At 41.9% G+C, this 24,033-nt stretch overlaps 1 protein-coding gene across 5 annotated transcripts in view; it reads right to left on the bottom strand.

Moving 5' to 3' along the window:
* The window catches only part of HGF (hepatocyte growth factor), a 64,356-nt gene that overhangs the window by 20,408 nt on the left and 19,915 nt on the right, over positions 1-24,033 (bottom strand). For 3 of the 5 annotated variants that reach the window (XR_013231088.1, XM_077338021.1, XM_077338023.1), the window contains exons 4-8: positions 23,568-23,682; positions 21,046-21,188; positions 19,208-19,328; positions 10,689-10,807; positions 4,075-4,243 (exon numbers count right to left, since the gene is read on the bottom strand). Coding sequence is in view for 4 of the 5 variants with exons in the window: in XM_077338021.1 (XP_077194136.1) it covers positions 4,075-4,243; positions 10,689-10,807; positions 19,208-19,328; positions 21,046-21,188; positions 23,568-23,682 (667 nt within the window). In the remaining variant the exon portion in view is untranslated. Of the gene's footprint in view, positions 1-4,074; positions 4,244-4,272; positions 9,303-10,688; positions 10,808-19,207; positions 19,329-21,045; positions 21,189-23,567; positions 23,683-24,033 lie in introns of those variants that run through there. The other 2 variants (XM_077338022.1, XM_077338025.1) reach the window with 2 other exon arrangements.

Genomic DNA, 24,033 nt, shown 5'->3' with positions numbered 1-24,033 from the left:
TGAAAGAGCAGAACAAAATATAGTATGCACAGACTAATAAAATCTGGCAATTGAAAATAGATGAAAATAGGAAATTTACTTTCAATAGACCTTGCTACAGGATTTCACGTGAAGGTTAGGAACATTTTCAATGTAACCCCTTTTCCTTGTAGGGACCTTACAAGCACTGTTGCTCCAAATATATTTTTTCCTATTATGAAAAACTGGGATCAGACACATCTGAAACCCATTACAAGTTCTGCTTGCAGACCTATGCCGACAATAAACCAGCACTACCTCTTCATACATCGAACGAATCTCTGGTTATAAAGAGAGGGTCCCGTTAGTTTTATCACTGATTTAATTAGGAAACTGAAACCTAAGAGTATGAGAAATGCAATTAGAAATCCTAGACAGGTGTCCCCATTTGAATTGGGTTCTATCCATTTGGGACTCTGGAAATACCTCTGTTAGTATTAAACTGTCAGCCCCTTCCCATGTGTTAGTCTCCATTCTTCTGAAAACTTCTCTCAGGTGCTAAAGAGTCTTCTGTTTCAAAGGGCTTTTTTTGCCATCTGGAATCGTGATTGATAACTGACTGTAGAATAGGTGTGCACCCAGTCTTATTAAAACAAAATGCCTCCATCAAGCAGTCTAATTGGTTTTGTAAGAAGTGCAAGGACTAGTTCTGACATCTTATTTCTCCACTCACTTTTTAAAAAAATAAGCATACAAAAACACCAGAAGCCCAACAATGTAGCTCTTTTTCTTGAGAAACAGCCGCTTCATAATACCCATACCTTCCAAAATTTCTGGGAACATTGCACACTGCACACCCAAACTGGGCTTTTCTTATGTTTACAAAATCAAGTCTTCCATCACTTTGACTAGCAAAGGCTTATTTTAACTATGGTCCATTTGTGAAGCCAGGATTCGATTTGTGAATGATCACTCAAATCCTGGCCTGTATCAACACATTCTGGTTTCATCCCCTTCTCTCTGCAGCTGTGGGTGGGGGCAGTGCTGGGAACAAGCCATATATCCACATTCACACATCACATTAAACCGTAGTTAAATTACATGGTATAATCCCAATCTGATTTATAGCTTTCTATGTCCACTGAAGTCAATGGGCTTCGAAGGGTGTAATTCTACTTAAGAGACCAGCTTCAAACGAGCTTCAGATTCTGGCTGACCATAGTTTTTGGGGTACCTTGCACTCAGGACAATCACACTAACCATAGTTAAATTAAACCGTGGTTCCATGTGATATCTGAAGTGAACTTCTTGTGCAAAATGAGAGTAGGAAAACGTATGGCAAAAGGAGAAATAAAATTAAGAACTTTTTAATGTTGTACAGAGCTGTCCACAGCACCAATTTTTTTAAGAGCCAATTTCCCTAGACAAGTTGGACTGAACTTCAACTGTTGTCTAACATTCCTAAAGCACTTAATCAAAACTCCCAAGAGATTCAAGGAAATGTTTTATCCAACAAAATGATACAGGACTAGTTCCCAAAGTTCTTCCTATGTATTTATGGCAACCCCAGCAAGGAATTTTCATGGCAAGTGAGAAGAAGAGATGGTTTGCCATTGTCTCCTCCTGCATTCTTCCTTGGTGGTCTCCTTCCCAAGTACTGATCCTTTTTAGCAGGGTTAGTCAAACTATGGCCCTCCAGATGTCCATGGACTACAATTCCCATGAGCCCCTGCCAGCATTCACTGGCCGCAGTTTGACTACCCCTGCTTTTTAGCTACCATGTGATCTCCCCTCCCAAGTTTATTTTTAGACAAGCTCAATAGTTTCTTAAGAATGAATTTTTAGAGGATATTCCATATTAGTGTTTGTTTTTAAAGCAAAATGTATTGAAATTGGATTACTATTTCTGGGGAAAGACAAATCTGGATGGGTCATGCTTTTCTTTATAGCTCATTACACATATGTGGCTGAACATCTAAATTTACTTTATTTCAGTGCCCACCCACTGATTACCTCAGGAAACCGTGTAATTCTCAGCACTCAAACTTTAGCTAGAATTTGACATTCCCGTCACCCAGTTGTAATGAATTATTTGCTCTGCATGTAGATTAATCTCTAATATGTATTTAAAAATTTTTAAATAGAAGAAGAGCTCCCAGAATTACAACTGATCTCTGGACTTTCTTTCCTCACAGCTGCACAGCAACAGGGGAATATCATTTTAAAAATCAGTGGGATCCTGATTCATCTCAGAACTGGGGGGCGGGGGGGGGAGTTACTTCTCTCATGCTACAATTCTGAGGCAAATTAGGCTTCCACCATTAAAAAAAAATGATGTTCCTTCACAGGTGCTGTATGGCTGAAGGTGGGGTTGCCAATCTTCAAGTCCATGAAGGCAGCAATAAGGATCTCCTGACTCTTGGATATATATTGATTAAGAACTGTAATGTCAGAAGATATTCATCTGTACTAGCCCCTTTGCCTAAAACCTGCCTGTTCCCTTCCCAGGATTTTATTAGTCTTCAGCCAGTCCACAAGTTGCTAATAAAGAGACAGAGCAGAAAATAAACTTCCTGGCCACCGATAAAAAGCTGATTGGCTGGATGGTTTTGTCTTCCTTCTTATAAAGTGGTATTATGACAGCATATCATAGAATCATAGAGTTGGAAGGGGCCATACAGGCCATCTAGTCCAACCTTCTGCTTAATGCAGGATCAACCCAAAGCATCCTAAAGCGTCCAAAAAAAGTGTGTATCCAACCTTTGCTTGAAGACTGACAGTGAGGGAGAGCTCACCACCTCCTTAGGCAGCCTGTTCCACTGCTGAACTACTCTGACTGTGAAAACCTTTTTTCTGATATCTAGCTTATGTCATTGTACTTGTAGTTTAAACCCATTACTCCGCGTCCTTTCCTCTGCAGCCAACGGAAACAGCATCCTGCCCTCCTCCAAGTGACAACCTTTCAAATACTTAAAGAGGTCTATCATGTCCCCTCTCAACCTCCTTTTCTCCAGGCTGAACATTCCCAAGTCCCTCAACCTATCTTCATAGGGCTTGGTCCCTTGGCCCCAGATTATCTTCGTCGCTCTCCTCTGTACCCTTTCAATTTTATCTACGTCCTTCTTGAAGTGAGGCCTCCAAAACTGCACACAGTACTCCAGGTGTGATCTGACCAGTGCCGTATACAATGGGACTATGACATCTTGTGATTTTGATGTGATGCCCCTGTTAATACAGCCCAAAATGGCATTTGCCTTTTTTACCGCTGCATCACACTGCCTGCTCATGTTTAGTTTACCATCCACAAGTACCCGAAGGTCTCATTCACACACAGTGTTACCTAGAAGTGTATCCCCCATCCAGTAGGCATGCTTTTCATTTTTCTGACCCAGATGCAGAACTTTGCCCATTTTTCCATTGTGTTCAGATCTCATTGAACTCTGTCTCTATCTTCTGGAGTATTTGCCAGTCCTCCCAATTTGGTGTCTTCTGCAAACTTGATGAGTAGTCCCTCCACCCCCTCATAGAGATCATTATCTTCAAGCAAGTGTCATAGCTCCTGTCACATCTGAGTGATATTAACTTTGAAGAGTCGGGAAGAAGTCTAAGATAATGTTCATTTTTCTCACAGCTAGTCTCCCTGACACACATAAAGCCTCACAGTGACAAATGCCTTTATCTGTTCCCTCTCCCGTTTATTGAAAATTCTGTCTGATGCATCCCAATATGCATCAATTATGTTTATGTGCAAGAACCACCATACTATGTTTCAAGGCACCATCTGTCACTGTGCATCCCACCCCACACAAATGCCAGTGTCTCAGGCCAAACACTGATGCCAAATTAAATTGCTCATGGACATCCATGAAATTAGGCCACCATGTCTGTGGCAAGAATTACTCCAGTGAGTGTGTTCATCAGTATCACTATAGAAAATTCAGCTACAGTTTTCTAGCTGAAAATTATGTTTATACTATACCATTAGTCTAAACAACTCAGGATAGTAATGGTGTTGCAAGAGAAATAGAAGGGCTCAATTTATTAAACTGTGTGAAATTACTTTCAAGACTATAGTAATTTTGGGCTGCTACCACTACCACCAGACCTTCTACTCACTTGCATTTATAGTTCTCAGGTGTGAACTGGTGTTGATGAGGAGTCTGGGAGTCCCAGCGCTGGCACTCAATCCCACTCCATATGGTGTTCATGGTTCCACGGTAGCCCTCCCCTTGACCTTTGACGCACTCTGTAGTTTCTATCACTGTCACAGGCACCACATCCCGAGCTAGAAAGATAGATACATTTCTGTGTGGTCAGTCAGATACAAGAAGAACATTATTTAGATGTTTTATCTACTTCTGCAATATTCTTGATAAAGATACCTCTTGAAGCTTATCAGCAGATTGCAGACAGGGCTCAGTAAGAAAAGGTTTTCCAGAGAGATGCACCACACCAGACAAAATTTTGGAATAAAAAACAGGCCACAGCATTTATTGATTACAATCCAAGGAGTATTGGCAAAGAATGTGGGTGCATCTTGGAAAATCAAGCCACCCACCTGCTGCTCGATAACCATCCCACAGCAGACATGCTGGGGAAAACCTGGAAGTGACAAATATAAGTTTATCACTTGTGAAAGTCACAAAGGTGACTTTCTCTGAGACTACTTCCGCATGATCAATTAGGCTCTGATTACGATTTGTTCGCATCCATTTTTGTCCTGGTACTGCATGGAATTTGGCCCCTTCTGGCAGGGTCCCAGGGCTGTACTAGGACTTTGCCCCCTCAATTGGCCTGCATCAAGGGAATGCTCAGGACCCACATTCCATTTTTTGCTGTGGGATCCAATGGGGTGTATGATCATTATGCTGGACCATCCCCAGTCAGGCATTCCCAGCTATTCTACCCCCCACCCCCCAGCATCACTTCTGTCATCTACCTTCAACCTTCCCTGGATGATTGGAAGTTTTCGCCAAGCGATAACTGACAAGTGAAAAAAATGGCAAGAAGTTTTCACTTCCTGTTCCCCAGCTATTGTGTGTTGACACTAGTATTGGGGCAAATGGGGGGGGTATGCCAAAGGTTTCCCCATGCAGACATGGGAAAAGATCAGAAGAGCTATCCCAAGGCAAAACAAAAAACAAAACAAAAAACCGGGGGACAGTGTGGCATAACAGCTGGGTGAGTCCTCCATGTGGGTAAGGTCTGAGTGATACCATTTGACACCTGCGGTGAGCCTGAGCACCAGTCTTGGCTGGTGGCTCAAATCCAAAAGGAGGAGGAAGACACACAAGCCCATCTCCCCAATAGGATCCACTCAGATGCACAAAGCTGCTAGCTGAGATAAATTGACACAGAGAACCAGTTTGGTGTAGTGGTTAGGAGTGCAGGCTTCTTATCTGGCAAGCCAGGTTCAAGTCTGCACTCCCCACATGCAGCCAGCTGGGTGACCTTGGGCTTGCCATGGGGCCAATAAAGCTGTTCTGATTGAGCAGCAATATCAGGGCTCTCTCAGCCTTACCCACCTCACAGGGTGTCTGTTGTGGGGAAAGGGAAGGGATGGCAACTGTAAGCCGTTTTGAGACTCCTTCGGGTAGAGAAAAGTGGCATATAAGAACCAAATCTTCTTTGTCATCTTCTTCTTTGTCTTCTTCTACAAACAAAGCTCATTAAAATGTGTGGGGAGGGTGATCTGCAAAAAGCACATTGCTGAAGTCCCCAGCTAGCATAGTTTTAGATGCCTAGGCAGGATCTAAATCACTGCTTTGTGAAGCCTGCCTCAAATCTTCCCACGCTTGACCAGGCTAGTTCCTGGACCTGGGGCTAGCCAACACAGTTCCCCAAGGCTCCCATCTTATCTTACCCTGCCAATAATTCAAGGGTGGGAAAGTCTCCTACTGACATCCTCCAACCCAATGAAGTCATGGTCATGTTTCTTTCCACCACCACACTCCCAGCTTGCTTATAGATTCTGCATTCCTTATCTTGCCTGCTGATCAGAATGTATGAAGACTCTGGGTGCACATCTGTTTGGTATATTGTGCAAACTGGAATACAGATTAGTATATGAATTTTAAAAGTCTGCCACAACCTCTTCATTAAAACAAATCACAGGTCAGCATCTATTCTAAAGTAATTGACCTCCCAAGTCTCTAGCTCCACTTCAGTCAAGATAACTACTGCAAGCAAAATTAAACATGGCCATCAGTGCCTGGTGGAAGAAGGTCCTAAATGTGCCAATTTGACCCCTATGAGAAAAAGGCAACACGTTTGAAAAGCAACAAATCCCATCACTTAATGGTCCAAAGACTTTGCAAGTTTCATTTTTGTGTTAGTAAGAGATCTTCATTTCTGCAGATACGGTACGAATTCTAAGTGAAGTTGTATATTTGGAAAGCAATGAGTCTCTCTGTCTCAAGACCTTTCACAGATGTCTCTGCAATCTGTACTCAGTCTGGTATGGACTGCTTGTAACATAATTCTGGAAACTGGTAGATCCTCTGATGAGTCAGACAAACAGAAACAAGGTTTGTGGGTTTTTACTACTTATATGTTTCAGATAAATGATTTCTTATTGGCCAAATGCTGAAACAGGAGTATAAACAGAAGCATATGACAAATTCTGCTCTACATAATGCAGATCTCATTCCAACTACAATGGTGCTCCGCTTCTATTTTGAATGTCAACTTTATTCTTATTTTTTGAATTCTTATAAAGTTTGAGAATAAATAAATAATATTTGCTCACAGGCAAGAAAAACTACAAGTTTTTGGGTACATGTCTTAGGCTCTCGTGATCTGTTAACAGGAATCCATTAACTGGTAGTTCTAGAGACTGAATTTGGTAATGTATATAACGTGCAGAGTATGTATTCCCTCTGTTCAACTATAGCCTGTGCCCTCTAAAAGTCTATTAAAAGTCTGGGAAACAGAATTTACATCCATTAGAATCATAGAAGAAGAATAGTCCATCTGAAGGCATCTCAAAGCAGCTTACAATCACCTTCCCTTACTCTCCCACGATGGACATCCTGTGAGGTAGGTTGGGCTGAAAAAGCTCTGACAGGACAGCCCTATCAGGGCTGTGACTAGCCCAAGGTCACCCAGCTGGCTGCATCTGGAGGAGTGGGGAATCAAACCCAGTTTGCCAGATTAGACGCCACCACTCTTAACCACTACACCAAGCCGGCTCTTTAGAGTTGGAAAAAGTGGAAACATCCTGCTCAATTCAGGATCAGCCTAATGAACATAAGAGGGTGTCTCATACCAATTCAGACTATTTCCCCTGAAGCCTACTATGGCCTAGTCAATGAATAGTGGACCTCCATGGTGTATGCCAATACTTGCTACCTTTGCAACTCAACATGCCAGAAGTAAACCCCGGGATCGTCTTCAGATAAAACATGGGCTCTGCTCCTGAGCACAGCTCCCCTTCTTTGAAAAAAATTAATAATTTGATGCTTTTACAGTTCTTTGAAATCAGCATCTCCATATCTCAATATCTGCAACAGCATATTAGTCTTCAGCACAAGAGAACCATCACAGTCTGGGCTGATTCATATGTCATGTCTAGGGTCATCGCTGGGTTATTATTTATTTATTGTATGACCTGTGTGCAGCATAGCCAGGAGATCCTAGGATGTTCTAGCAGCCAGGCAAGAGATGTTCAAAGTTGTTTTGCCATTGCCTGCCTCTGTGGCATGACTCTAGTGTTCCTTGGAGGTCAGCCATCCAAATACTAGCCAAGGTCAACTCTGATTAGCTTCCAATGTCTGACAAGATCAGGCTTGACTGGCCTATCCAGGACAGGTTCCTCTGTATAACAGTCAGATGTGATGTGTGGGTTCTCCTCAATCCCCACACATATGGTACCCTATTAGGAAGAGAGAAGAAGATTCAGTCTCCCCCCCCCCACCTTCTGGTGCTGTTTGCCTGACCTGAAATGGTCTGGAGGCAGCATTATTTGGCCACTGGAAAAACCTTTTGAGTATATCAGGGCACACAGAAATTTCCTCAACACAGCAAACTATTTAAGGCTGGGAAAACTGTGAGAGAGTATGTGCTAAAACTCCCTCCTCTATACACACTGTAGTCCTGATCAAAATCAGACACCATGCATGCAGAAATTGAGGTGAACCTGCAATTTACGTCAGCCTTTCACACCGGGCAGAGAGCTCTGCATAACCCCAACATGTGAATAATTTACACAGTACAGTGTTTTACCAGAAACGCAATAGGTTATGTCTCGTCTGAAGCATTTATGTGCTGACATCGTGGATGCTAGGAATACAACATAGTATATTCAAAGCAAAGTGATGAGGATATCCAGGGACCACTGCAGAGAGGGTTTAAACCCACTGCTATCACCTTCAGGGCTACTGCTGCATTCTTCAAGTACTGTGTAGTACTGTCCTATGCTGCCATCATAAGTTTTCGTTGGAATCATATAAAATATTTCTATAGTAACAGTTCAAAGTAATTTCCTTCCCCAGTTGTTTGGTGTAATTTCCTGAAGTGAGCCACTGATAAAGAATGCCCATTTCCATGAGCTGGTGAATTCCAAACTAATTTCTAGGACAAAAAAGGCAGCATCTTTCCTCTTAAGACTTCAGAAGTTTGCCAATATTTTTCAAAAATAATGAAATTTTCTATTTCTAAACTCTGTTTTATTTCTTCTTTCAGATATTACCTGAGTTAAAATATTTTAGTGGTCATTCTTTCGTGCCGGGATCTGTCTCAATTTGTGCACTAAAATTTGCTTCTTCAGGAACAGTCCCAAATTGCCCCCTCATTTGCCCAGCAGCTAAGGCATCCCTAGAAAACTGGATTTCACTTACTGAGTGTTTTAAAATACTAAATTGCACCTTTGTTCTTGTTATGCCCCTTAATCCCAGCATGACGGGAGGCTGCCTCCATCAGACTCAGTGCAGAAAGCATATTGCAAATTTCAACTTGGGAAATAAGGGGAGGAAAGCCCAGATGTGGAAATGCTAGAGTTGACTTGCAGTATCCAAGGGAAATCCAAAGTGAGGCTAAAACAAGGTGTCTCCTACTGCAGAACTGGTCTATGTGCCCTTCTACACCACTGGCATTCTGGGCATAAAGTCTCAGCAAGCCACAGAATTCACACACTGCCAAGTACACTGCTAAGCAATTCATTTATAACACAGCAGAGAAGGCCAGATTAAAAATGTTTACATATACAGGAAAATGTGAGCGAGACTGGGTCTTCCACTGGAACAGCTTAATTTGAAAGTCAAACATTCAGGTAGCATTAACTCCAGCAATAAATGAACCAGATGTCTGTATTCTCAGGAGGAGGTCTTTCAACACTGTTCCACTTTCTGAAAGTTTAAAGAAAAACAATAGGCAGAGCACAGAACAGTCACTTCTAACCCTTTTGCTACCTTAGTTTATCAGTAGGCCAACCACTTAACACAAGATTGCACAGACTTCAGCAGAATAATTTCAGATTTTTCACATATATACAAACACTTGCTTTGGCCATATCATGTGATCTAAGTCAATGAAGAGAGCAATTACGCTAGGATTGGCCAGAGATAAAATTAAATCAGGCCAATAAATAACATGGTGGTTAGATATGATCAAAATGGACACTGGCTAGAGCAGTATTCAACTAAAAGAAGTGGTGAAGATTGAAAAATGTGGCAACAGTTGAGCCATAGAATCACCAAAAGTCAGATATGACTGAATGGCTAATATCATCATCATCATCCAAACACCCAAAACAGGACAATTGTAACTAGATTGTTGCTCCAAACCTGGCAACCATTGGAGAGATTGGAAGGCAGGGACTTGGGAAGAGGCATGTGACAGCACTGATAACAACCAGAAATTAACAACAGGAATCACCAGAAATTCAGCGGTAAAACCATAAAGTTACGTACCAGCACTGAGCCCAGTGGAGGTTTTTTAATCCATTTGGGAGCACTGGGAACATTGATGGACAATGGTGACAATCAACCGGATGCCTCTCACCATAACAACTCTACATGTAAAACTCTCCCACCAGAAGCTATATGAACTCATCAGAACTGTGATGGAAAAGATCTAAACACAGTGATTTTCAATCTGTGTTTCTAAGAATTCTGGGAGTTCCTGAAGAATTCTGGGAGTTCCTGAAGATAGACCACAAGACTGAGTTCCTAAACTACAAAAATGGTGGCAGCTTGACTACCATTACAACCTTTTCTGGCAATATGCATCTTCAGGACACAGACCTATCTGTGGTAAGCATTTCCTAGAACACATCTTAAGTGAAATGCAAGCAATCTCAGCCACAATAAAATCAGAGTCCACTAGCACCTTTAAGACCAACAAAGATTTATTCAGGGCGTGAGCTTTCGAGTGCAAGCACTCTTTGTCAGCACTCGAAAACTCACGCCCTGAATAAATCTTTGTTGGTCTTAAAGGTGCTGCTGGACTCTGATTTTATTGTGCTACTTCAGACCAACACGGCTACCCATTTGAATCTCAGCCACGCAATTCAAGAGGCAGCCACTTTTCACAGATACTCATATCTGGTATGAGGGCAAAGGAATAAATACTCATAACCTGGAAAACAAAGGACCAAGTGAAGCAAGAAATCCACATGATAGTGCCACCCAAGCCTACCCAAAGTATAACTTGGCTACCATGTACTTTGGCCATAGCCTTACATAGCTTTGGGGAAGGAAAAAGTAAGGAAGGAACATTTGCTTTAAACTCACCACATGGTTTAATTGCACAAAACTCCCAGATGGTGTTGGGGTCGAGAGTGTAGCACCACGGTCTAGGCTTGTGATCTGGATTGCGGCAGTAATTATCATCAAGGCCTTTGTCAGGATGTCTGCAAACCACAGCGATAAGCACATCAGCCAAGTCAGCCGGGCAACACACAGAAGCACCAAACAAATTGTCACTGCAGAGGATTGAGAGTTGCCCCAACTGGAATAAAAGCTCACACATGCAAGTGCTGAACACCTACAGATGGGAAAGAATGGAAGCCATCAAAGCAGCTCTCACACCTGGGGGAGAACTTTTCCTATCGGCTTCAGGACATCAAACAGGGTCATTCAGCTAATTGACTAACCTCCCAATCACCTCTGGCCTGACACACACACAAAACTGACTTATTTTGTCATCTTCAAAGGGGGCCAATTAAGAGTGGACAACATAAACACATCCTGCCATGCCACACTCATTAAAGATTATAGTTCAACAGCCTCGAGTTCAAATGAGAATGCCATTTCAATGAACTCCTTGCTAATGAGAGCTCTATTTTTAGCTTTCAGCCTAGTAGGGGCCCTAATTCTTCCACCATGGCAAGTAAGAAAATGGAAACGTTATTTCCTTCCACCCTCCTTTATCTTGTCAGAATTTACCTCCTTTTAATTGTTGCAATTTTTGTCTTAATATTATTGAGAAAACTGAAGGGGATAAACACAAGACAGTCAATAACTTCTTAAATGAATAGCATGTTATTGTTTTTTTTACACGTATTATATACAATATCTTGCGAATGTTAAATTAGATTCAGTGCAGATGTCAACTACCTTTTGGAAGTGCTAGCAGATGTAGTCTTCATGAGGTGATTAATACGTGACTTCCAATGGCCTACTGAGGGATCTTTTATCCAAAGAACTAAAAAGCTACAACGAAATATCATAAGCCATTTGATCCAGTTGGCAAGGGGCCAGTGGTTCCTTTCCTGATAAAATGCCTTGGAAAGCAATGCCAGAGTATTTGGGGGTTTCCTTGCCACAGAGCCAAAAGTTATTGTGATTAAGCTCTTTGAATGTATTATTAATTGTCAAACGCTTTATCAACCAAAGTGGGAGAAAAGAGCAAGGATACAATCGCACCTTAAAGACTAACACCATTTGTGGCAGAAGTGAGCAGAAACTCATGCAAGCTCATAATAGGTCACAAATGGTGTTAGTCTTTAAGGTGCTACAGGACTCTTACTCTTTTCTACTGCTACAGGCAGATTAACATGGCTACCCATCTTGATTTATCAGCCAAGAAGCTAAACACTAAGGTTGAGACTGGTTGAAACAATGCACTTAGAATCATAAAATAACAGAGTTGGAAGGGACCTTCTAGGTCATCTAGTCCAACCCCCCACACAGTGCAGGACACTCACAACCCTATCGCTCATTCACTGTAACCTGCCACCCCCTTCAACGCTCCACAAACATTTCAAACATGCCAAAAAACATGTTGTACAAAAAGGTACATAATACATTGCTTTGCTACAGCTTGCCCAACATCAGCCACTGCTGCAGCCTTCCCATTGGCTATTTGTTGTATTATGTAAACCAAAAACATTTAATGATTCAATACTGGCACTCACTAGAAAGGTGTCTCCCTGTAGTCCTTATGACATTCTCATTCTCCCTCAGTGCCTGGCAAACTATTAGGTCAGAATAAATTTGTGCATGCCTGTTCTCTCACTGCTTCATGGAAGTTGTAGCTATTCCTTGACAAAGACTTATCACTTCTAGGGACACTATGTGAGTCTCACCCTGACAGCCAGCTTGGTGTAGTGGTTAAGAGCGATGACTTCTAATCTGGCAGGTTTGATTCCCCCCTCCTCTACATGCAGCCAGCTGGGGGATCTTGGGCCAGTCACGGTTCTTTCAGAGCTCTCTCAGGCTCACCTACCTCACAGGGTGTCTGCTGTGGGGAGAGGAAGGGTAGGTGATTGTTAGGTGCTTTGAGACTCCTTCGGCTAGTAAAAGGTGAGGTACAAAAACTAGCTCTTCTCTTCTTCTTCAAAAGACCTGCTCTGACTGTCACAGTGAATGTTAGAATGTATTTTTTTAAACTTACCAAGGCATAATTTACCTTCCAATTTATGCAGGAAAGCATATAGAAGTGACTACTGGGCATGCATCAAGCTAGTCAATGCAGTGTTTGAAGAACATCATGCAAAATTACAGCTCAGCAAGGGGCTCAGCTTGCATGTAAACAAGTCATTCAATTATGATCATTGCAAACGACGATCAAGTTTATGTTGAAGTTCTCAGCATCTTTGAAAATTATATGTTATTCTAGTTTGGATATTGTTTCTCTTCCTTGGAGGCTGACAGTCCCACTATTTGAAATTAAATATAATTTTCAGGCTGTTATGCTATATGCAAATTTATGGAAGAACACTCCACTGAATTCCCACAGAGGATCAGCTGACCTCCCAAACAGACCCCATTCATTGCCTGCTGTACCTGAAAGGCTAGGGAAAAATTGAGGACATGGAGGTACACACTAGCATCACACCATCAAATACAACAACAACAAAATGGAAGTGGCATCATAGTGTTGGGAAGGCTCTATTTGCAAAAAGAACTATTGCAAAGCCCAGACTGCCCCCTTTTTGTCATGACATCATTTTTGTTTTCCTCCAAAGGTGACCTCAGCATACAGGCCCACAGGCATCATTCTGGCATGCCAGTCCTCACCCCCAAAATATTCCCAGGGGTTACAGGGTGGCAAACTGCAGTTCAGAAAAAAGGAAGAAATAATAGTATTCATCTCCCACCCTCCATCACAGGCCAATGGTTCTTCTTCCCCTGTGTCCTTTTGTAATTACACTTTTGTTTAAATTCCAGTAACTGCATTTAATGTAGATATGATTCAGCCTCAGAACTGCTTTACACTAATGGCTCATTAAATTCAGGCCTCCCCTCTGCTTGTACAACTCAGAATGAAATTTAGGTGATTATTGTAATGATTTGGTCCCAAATAACTTGCACTGGTGACTAACATTTTAAATATATGCTAATTGAGGTCAAGATGTCTATCTGGGCCACAAATCAAAGCACTGGGCCACAAATCAAAACATTTAAAGGCAAATCTCCTGTAATCTACACAAATTATTTTATTAGAATCCAGAGCATCTGTTTTTCATTTACACATCCTGGAATAGTAATTTTATAGACGAATTATTGAGAGATCCCCAAACATTAGCAATGGTAAATCACGGATCAAACTCCACCCCACCCCGTGATGCTATTCAACTGAATGTTGCCCATATTTATCTCACATTATAAGCTCAGGATCAGGTAGCCACTCCTTCCTTAGTCACCATGCTCCCACACCAAGGACTGTTGATGCCACATGTTGTAGTACTTTTTGTACTAGCCCAGCTTGAGAAGGTGCCGTCAGCTAGTACAGCTCTCCTGGGGCCTGGTTCAAAAGATGTGGTGGCTTTAACTTAAAGGTCTGGGAGAAAAGGGATTTTATGCAGCTCACTAATGCATTTTTTTATAAAAGATATAAGGGGCCAGGGAGAAGCTGTGGTTAATGATAATAATGCACTTTAATTTTAAGTGGTAGAGCATATGCTCAGCACACACAAGGCTCCAGCTTCTCTGGTTAAAAGGATCAACAAGAGAATGATGTGGAAGACCTCGACCAGAAACCCTGGAGAGACACTGCCAGTCTGAGCAGGTAATTCTGACCTTGATAGACCAAGGATTGAAGCCAGTACAGGACTGCTCCATGCGTGTGATTACATTAGTCTTCTGTTGTTCATGGTATATGAACAAGATGTTCTGCTGTGTATATGCAGATTGATTACTATCATGCTGTAATGATCAATGGTTAAGGAAACAATATGTCCTCTCACCCTCCCACATACAAGGATCTGCGCATCAGTACCACAATAAAAGCAGTGGCACAATGGCTTACAGTACTCCATAGCGGTTGGCAAATGTATGCTAGCTGGAGGTTATTTCATTCCATGGTTATTTAGACGTTGATGGAGCTGGTGGTTTTACTTATGTAAGCCCCAGAGGAGCTAGTGGAATTGATTATATTCTGGCTCCATTTTAATATCTTTCTCACTTGAAGCATTTAAAAGTTAGTGATTTCATGGGAAGTGATCATCTCCTGGTCTCTTTTTCTACAGACTTCTCTTTGGAACATTGTTGTGTTCCAACCCAAAGCTTTTCTCCCCCCCCCCCCAATCAAAATAAAGTTTATCAGTTATGCTGGAGCTCTAACCCCAGTGATAAAGCTTGAATTATAATGGGCTCCTTTCCTTGCTGTAACTTAGGTACTTTAGGTCAGGGGTAGTCAATCTGTGATTCTCCAGATGTCCATGGACTAGAAGAAGAAGAAGAAGAGTTGGTTCTTATATGCCGTTTTTCCTGACCCAAAGGAGGCTCAAAGCGGCTTACAGTCACCTTCCCTTTTCTCTCCCCACAACAGACACACTGTGGGGTGGGTGAGGGTGAGAGAGCCCTGATATCATTGCCCGGTCAGAACAGTTTTATCAGTGCCGTGGTGAGCCCAAGGTCACCCAGCTGGCTGCATGTGGGGGAGCGCAGAATCGAACCTGGCATGCCAGATTAGAAGTCCGCACTCCTAACCACTACACCAAACTGCAAATTCTGGGAGGGCCTCATGGGAATTGTAGTCCATGAACATCTGGAGGACCACAGATTGACTATCCCTGCTTTAGGTAACAGGGTTCTGCAGTCAGTTCCCAAGTGTATGACTTGCATGAGGGATTAGAAATATTTAGACCTCTCTGTGTGAAAAAGAACCTTGGCAGGACATCATTGGAAGCCAAGAGGAATAGCTGGGCTAATGATGATTGTAGAATAATGAAGAGACATATTCCACAGGAGCATTGTGAATTCTGGCTAGAGGCAGAGAGAGAAAAACTGTGTTTGGTTCTCCAGCTGTTTTTCATTACTTGCAGAATGAAGCCCCCTGCTTGCAACAGACCACAGCTTTAGCACGCTTTGAATCCTGACCCCCTCCACATCCCTCTGTGTAGTTCTGGCTCCCACTTTGCTCCTCCGTCTGAGTTCCCACCCTTCTCCATCTCGCTTTTGCTGGCACAGAAATGACGATTCATGCAGGTGGCAGCATATTGTTTTGGGGATTTCCCACAGGGCTGGCACTCAGCTCCCAGACTGCTCAGATCTGCTTGGGTGTTAATATACATTCATGGAGGTCTGCAAAGTCTGCTGACTCCATCAGCACAATGTACAACCCAGATGTGCTCACAAAATTAGTTTTCAAGAACTGCCGTTTCCTTGGCCACATGTTCTTCATAGCCCTTCTGACAAATCTTTATCTCAACATGATCCAGTAAATATCTCCTTCACAAAGTCCTGCCTTCCTGGTATGCTGCTCAGCAATGGCATTAAAACCTCAAGCGCTAAGCTATGCAAAGCCACCACAGCCACAGATAAATGACAGCGTGTCAAATGTGGAAACACATTATTGTGGTGTGCATATTTACTTGGAGAGGACCTGGTCAAAACTCATTTTGCCAACTCTGGGGGCAGTAGTACTTTCAGCTGTCTCTGCGCATTAAGCACCATCAAGTCATTTCCTACATATTGTGACGCTTTGAATAACCTCCAAAATGTCTTCTCATTAACAGCCTTGCTTACTGAGGTCTTTCAAACTGAGGTTACATGTGACTAAAAATGGGGTGGGGGACCAAACACCCTGCATGAGGAAGGTAACCTAAAAGATTGAGACAAAAAAAATTTAAACTAGAATATGGCTAAGCACGCAGTTCTAATATAAACACATGCCTTATATATTTAATTATACATTCAAAAGCCTTAAAATGGCATTTTAAAACCACATTCATATGGTTTTATATGTAAGTACCTATGCCTAGTATATGTACAAATGTCTACCCCCGAAAAAAGGTTAAAAGGTACAAATGATGTCCTAATTCAAGAACTAAAGCCATATTCTAGTTTCATTTTTTCTTTGTTTAACCTCTTAGGTTGCCTTGCAAATTGAGGACCGTGTGTTCCTTGACTGAGTCAAACTACCTCATGTTGGATCTTCCTCTTTTCCTGATGATTTCAACTTTTTCCTAGCATCATCTTTCCCAGTGGCTCTTGCCTTCTCATTAAATGACCAACATGTGCAGTAGCCTCAGCAGCAGCCTGGAAAACCCAACAGAAACTCCTTCCCTCCTTCCTCCCTTTATTTATTTATTTAGTTGCAAATTTGTATGCTGTCCTTCCCCAAAGGCTCAGGACAGCTCATAACATTATGTCAAGACACAAATATATACATTAAAATCACTTAAAAATCAGTCCAGTTAATTGAAGTTAAAAGCTATATCAAAGTCGCAACCCCCTCTCTGATGGGAGGAACACAGCACATCAAGAACTTAATAGTTAGGACATGGGGGGCATCAGTATAATGTCTGCTATGACCTCATTTCCAGGGGGAAATGGAAGTGAAGTCATGTCACTCTAGGAAAAATCTATGTGTAACACCAGAAGCTTTTAAAATTTTACTTCCATCATGTCTTGGAGGTCTGGCAATCCTACTACTCCCTCAGAATCTGCTGCCTATATCCCATTAAACGTCTTAACAAATAACATGACCTGCCGTACCTTTTAACACCTCTAGAAAGGTATCCCCAGCTAGGGTACCAGAAAATTAAAGCTGTCATGAAGTAGGATTGCCAGCCTACAGCCAACAACTCCTGGGAGCAATAAAGAGGTAGAGTATGAATGTAAGTGATAATCATCATGGGGAACTCTATAGTAAAACCATCACATTTTTGTGAATGCTACAGTCTGTGACATCATTTCAGGTTTTAACAGAAGGAGCATCAACTCAGAGACATGATGTAGGTGCAATGCAGAGTTGTCAACTTTAACTAATAGAGATTGTGTCAGAACAGTGGTCCTTGCTTTCCCTTCACAAAGCAAATAATCCTATTGAGGGTACAGAGACTTCTCTGCTGAAGAACCCTCAGGAGACTACATTTCCCAGTGTATACTGGGAAGAAGGAACAGCTGGTAAGCCAATTAAATCTTCAGTATAAATATACACTCAAAACTTTCTATATGGCTCAAACCACTCACTTGGTCTTTTCTAATCATACGGAATGTCATCCTACCTTTTTGACAAACTTTTAATGCATTAAGTAACTAACTACACAGCTTAAATAATTTCCCCAAGTCATAAATCTATAGTCAAACTTTACACAGACTTCCTTTGAAAAACCCATAAGATAAACATTAGACAATTTAGCATGGAACCTACTAGAGTTTTTGTAGGCAGAGGACCAGAATATGAGCACACTAACAGTTAATTATTTCAGAAGTGGCTTGTTTAATGAAAAATTATGGCTAAACTCATAAATGTACTTAAATTAGTTAAGCGTTTTTGATGTTTGTCCTTTTCCAAATTGTTTGTAAAGAGATTTCCTGGATATGTCCCATTAAAACCTGGATCTCTCACATTAAAACTTAATGGGACAATAAAATTACCTCATATTTTAATTCCATGCTTTTAGAAGACCCAAATAAAAATGGCATTTCTAGTATCCAATTATTATACAGTTGGAGAACAGACAATCTACATTTAACATGCTCAGATCTGGCACAAATCTACTCCTAAACTTTATTAAAATGAATGAAGATACAAGCCAAAATAGTTTTGTTGGGTTTTAAGTTAAGCCACACAATGGCACGCAACCATCTGCTTTGGTTTCAATTTTTACTCATGGGGTGCTCATAGATTACATAAGCACTCCCCCAATGACCCAATCAAACCTGTGTATGCTCAACTGACATTTTAAAAGGATATAAAAAAATGGATTACAACCATTACATAATGTTTTAGGCTACAAGAAAACCCCATATATGCAGAGAAAGAAAGAGAGATCCCAAGTCAGTGTTCCAAAGCTATTTATGACCCTTCATAAATGGATTTTGAGGCATAAAATCTGAGCAACTGATCTGAAGTGGAAAACTGGCAAATGATAAAATGCTGTACTTTGCAGGTAACACACTGTGGTTACACAAGAATGTGCTTGCGGTGACAGACCTCCCCTAACTTCTCTTTCTACAGTAGCTCTCTGTGATGTCCCCTTCCCCCAAGGCACCATTGGCAGCTGCAAGACATCATTGAAAAAAAGCCCCTGGGGATGGGGGAGGAGTGATAATTAAGAACTGGGTGAAATTGCCCCTCCCCCACTCTTATGCAGACAGAAGCATCACATTGGAGCTAGCTGATGCAAGACCATGGTAGTGGCAATTTCTCCCAATTCTCCCTTCTGCTATAGCCCAGCTGCCTGGTGGCTTTTTGTTCACACAGGTTCCACAAAAGTGTCTTCCCAGAGTCACACAGGGCAGTTGTGGGGAAAAGAAGTGGGGAAAGATCCATCACCACAGGAACCTTTCACTCATGCATCCATTGGATCCAGCCCATTATTGTTACAAAGTAGGCTAATGGAGAGTACTGTTACCTTTCTGGACGATGGGAGTGCCTATGTGGCCTCTGAAGGTCCCAACGCTGGCATTCCTTGCCAGTTTCTGTGTGGTCCATGGGGCCTCTGTAGCTTTCCCCATTGCACATCATGCATTCCACTAAAAATTCAGAACAATGTTCATTGATAAGGTCACATATGGCACAACATTTCAGTCTCCAGTTGAGGATATAATGTATGCAATTCTTGCAGTCCTTGTTAATCTCATATGGTCTCCTTGGATATTAAAATTGTTGCCCATATAAATAAAAATATTACAGTGGTAACAAGTAATGCTTAGTCACACTTATCCTGATAGAAGAGCATTTGGTCAAGAGTTGAAACAAACAGGACTATACACATTATTAGATATCAGTAGCATTAAAATTCCCTGTGCCAAAATGCAATCTAAGCAATATTCCTGAAGAGTTTAAAGACCATGCGAAGAACAGATCTGCATTACTAACTTCAAATTAATCTGAACCGGAAGAACAATGGGTTGAAGCCAGATAAGTTATCAAAGAAAAATACACAAACTATTCCTGTAGCCAAAAGAAAAGTCCTTGTTAATTTCATATGATCTCCTTGGATATTAAAATAGAGTTGCCCACTCAGTTTTTCCTATTGCAAAATCAAGGGTTCCTTCTTATAGAAAATCCAAGTGATTTCAAAGACAAGTCAAAATAATGTTAAGATTAGTCCTAGAGATGGAACAGCTCTTCCAGGACATCCAGTACAACCATTCACTCTCTACAGGAAATCCAAAGCTGGAGCATGCCTGGCAGGCTAGCTTGAAGACTTCCATACACACACACACACACACACACACACACACACACACACACACTAGCCTGCAAGCCTGTTACAGCCAGGAATGTAATGGGAGCTAGAAGTGGGCCCTTCGATGCAGCTGCAGCCAGCCAACCTTTCGGCCGTGCACACGGCAGTGCGGCTGGTCATCCTGGAAGGCAGGGGGGTCCAAGGGCATCTGGGAGAGCCCCCCATGCCTCATGGGAGCCCCTGTGGTAGCTGGGATGCCTCCCCATCCCTGGCTAGACAGGGTGGCCATGTTGGGGTGCGGGCTTGGCCGGGCCAGCGCACCACATATCTGCTCCCCTTGACAGCCAGGCTGCATCTGCCAATGAGGCTCCTGGAGTGCTGCGTGGCTGCCTTGTGGGGGCAGGCACTCTAGGGGCCGGCCCAGTCAGGGAGCACCAGCATTGCTGGGCGCATCCTGATTGGCCCATGAAGTGTGTCCAGCCAGAAAAGGAGTCCGGACACACTCCACCTACCATGGCTGTGTGCAAATATATATAACTGCCACTGTGTTAAGGAGACAGACAGACAGAGAGAACGAGAGAATGAGAGAGAACGAGAGAGAGAACGAGAACATTTGGACTAGGGGATCAGCCCATAATTATCTGACATTCAATCATTTTCCAAAGCAGAGTCACTGTAGTATTAGATCTGAAGGCATTTTGAGAAATGAGTACCAAGTTTAAATTTCTACTGCCTCTACACTAGGAGGCTATTGTGGGATATCACAAATGTATTCTAGACAATGGTGATTCCCTCTTATATGCACAGAAGAGACAGAAAACAGGGAGAAGAAATAGAGTAAAAAGCAGCAGCCAGCTAAAAAGCAAGATGGTGAGAAAATGGTAACATGGTAATGGAAAATGGTAATAGAGCAGCCTAGGAATTTTAACAGCTAACACAGGTCAAAAGATTTTTTTACTATCCGAAATTCTTCCATTAACTCTGGACGGTTTTAGGTTGATGCACAAAAATGAAAAACAGCTACTATTCAATTGTGGGGTGCTCCTTCTGGGCATTACCTTCTGAACAGAGAGGAATGTCACAAACTTCATGACGAATCTTTGGGTTGCTTGTGAAACACCAAGGCCCCCCTTCTTCTCCTCGGGGGTTCCGGCAGTAGTTTTCCCGGAGATCTTTACCTCGATAGCTCGAAGGCAAAAAGCTAGTTTTAAAATGACAATCATTACAGTATAAGCGCATGCAGGCTTTCTTGCAAAACTTACTACCTTCTCAAACTGTCATGAACCTGATCCCTCCTTCATGAGTAGTTTGAATCACAATATTTATTTTTAAACTATAATCCTGACTATTTACATACATAAGGAGATGTACAAATCAAAGCTATCTGTCTAAAACTCTAGAACACAGCAGTACAGAAAAAAGCAGGGAATTATATCAAAGATTTAGGGCCGCATCAGCTGCAATTACAATTTCAATGCAAATCTGTACCGAGAATTTGTTTATCATTCAAATGGCCTCTATTTGTATTACATAACCAGGAATCTTTAGCAGCAAGCTAAATCTCCTGAAATCAACAAACATGTCAACCTGAATTCCATTAATGAAATGGTTAGTTACATTTAATTCTATCAAGAAAGGTGTAATCTACCTTAGTTAAATGAGCAGAAGGAACTACATTCTAACATTTAAATTTTATCTAAGAATCACAGTTTGGGTCCTGAAAAATCTCTTTCACTAGTGATGGGGAAGCATTCTGATGCTCAAAGAGTCTCTTGTATCAGGGGATGGCTCTCCCACTGCCCTGTCACCAAAGGGAAGTACGCATGCTAGTAGAACCATTTTTTGTAAGATCCAACAGCTTGCTCCATCCCTGAAGCTGTAGACTGAAGCTACAGCTACAGCTCCATCCCCAAAGCTGAAGAACAAAAAGTATACAGTCTAAGCTCTACCATCCACCATCAAACTTCATTTCTTATCTTAAACTTCCTTAAATGCTGAAACTAAAACATTTACAAATTAACTACTTTGATTGTATACTGACATCCAGCACACCAGCATTTTCAGGTAAAAATAGGGGTGACTTCTTTTCAAGGGTAGCCCATCAAACCAGTATTAATTTTGCCCTCTGCAATCATCACATAATTCTTTCATGACCTCTGAACTAAGGACAGCAGCAGGCAAGCTTTACTGATGGGAATTACATTTCATGTTTTGTTTAACAACTAGTATGCTCTTGCGTATTTGAGTATTACAGGAATTCCTCCCCCTCTCCTTCTTCATCAAGTCCTAAGCTTGTAAAGATAAGCATTAAATAAAAGCCAGCAACATTCAATCCAGACTGCCCTACATATATTATTTTCACATTGATGGCATTTCAGAAGCCCAGCTAATACTGGAGAAGCCTTCTTGTTACCCAACAGCAAATGACTAAAAGAAATAGTTCCTTGTTAGAATTCTGGAAAAAAAAGATGCAGTCATGGCTGTCAATTATCCAGATCTCTCTTGCTGTCTAGGGCTTATTCACACTTATTGATGGCCAGCAGGTTAAGTGCCTTGGAAATTTGAAAGAGTGCCATCCATGTTGGCCTTGCAGGATGGAGCCATTTATGTACAGTATCTACACAACTGCCATAATTCAAGCAACTGAGCTGGCTCAATTAAGCCCCCCCCCCCAACAAATCTTTGGCAAAAGCAAGACTCTGAAAGAGCAGGGTTAGATCCTTGGAGGTTCACAGGCCTCTTTAGAGGTTAGTGAAAGAGGATCATTCTCAGGAAAAGAATTCTGTATATTTTAGAATCTTGAAATCTGTCCAGCATGTATATTCCTCTGCCACTACCCCTGCAATAGCCTGATGATCACGAAGCATGCTCAGTTGCCTCCCAAGGGCCCAGAATGTGAGGACACATCAATTACAGAGTTGGAGGACAAAAAGAGAAGGCAAAACTGGCTACCGAAGCTCCTCACAATTCATAGTATTCACATAGAGAGAGAGACAGAGTTCTTTGCCATTCTACAAGCTTTTTATTTCTATTACAGATCAGACACCAGCAGAAGAGGCATTATTGTCAAGCAACCTTAAGTCTCAGAACCTCCCTTTTTGCAAAGGGCCAAAAGTTCACTTTGCTGTCTCTTCAGACATTTAAAGCAGCAACAAATAAGCATAGAGAGGGAGAGAGAGAATGGGTATACAAGGAGAGAAAAGTGGGGGAAAGTCCCAGTGAATTTTGTAGGATTTACTTCTCTTCCATTATTCCCTCTAATCTTGGTGAAGGGGGAGGGAGCTCATCAATGCTTAATGGAACAGAGCTAGGAAAATAACTTATCTAGGAATCCAGTCTAATTTTAACCCATCACTTCACTGGATAAACAGCCAGTGTCATTTTGCTGTGTAAGCAAACACTTGCTGAAATCCAGAAGTTATGGCTACCAAGAGAGGACACTGGTTGTTGCAGATGACTCAATGGCAGAGTATCTGCTTTTCACGGAGAAGGTCCCAGGCTTTGAGAAAATGGCTGCCTATGAGCCTGCTGGTAGGGAGAGCTTTATAAGAGTGGGCTCTTGTGATCCCATCAATCTTACCTGTGTTCATGAGGTATTGTGGAATTCCATGCCTGACAACGAACACCACTCTTTGTGACTGATATTGTTCCTTTATAAGCTGCTCCTTTACCAACGATGCAATTTCTAACATAGTCTGTTGGAGATGTGTCAAAAACAGAGGAGCTTACATTAGCAAATAGCCCACCCCTGAGAAGAGCTTTTCTCCTGGCACGAATGAATGCTTTCCTCTCAAAGGTCTTGGAGGGAAGATTCCACTGTATCCCATACCACGCGAGACTCTGTCCGTGTGGTTCTGGCTGCCCTGACTCTGTCTCACACATTTTGTTATATTGCCCCTTATATGAGCAGTGTCGGGATGACAGTTTTGTTGCTTTGCTGGGAAACAAGCCTTCTGTAAGTAAATCTGCTCTCTGACAAAGACCCAGAGGTAACCATTTTAGTTGCCAGAGTTTTAACTAAGATGATTTTATAATATGCTGCCTAC

Source organism: Paroedura picta, chromosome 5 (genome assembly GCF_049243985.1).
Source record: "Paroedura picta isolate Pp20150507F chromosome 5, Ppicta_v3.0, whole genome shotgun sequence".
In the NCBI taxonomy this organism is placed as follows: Eukaryota; Metazoa; Chordata; class Lepidosauria; order Squamata; family Gekkonidae; genus Paroedura; species Paroedura picta.
Note: the sequence above shows the minus strand (reverse complement) of the source record. Positions and strands in the feature narration are given on the sequence as shown.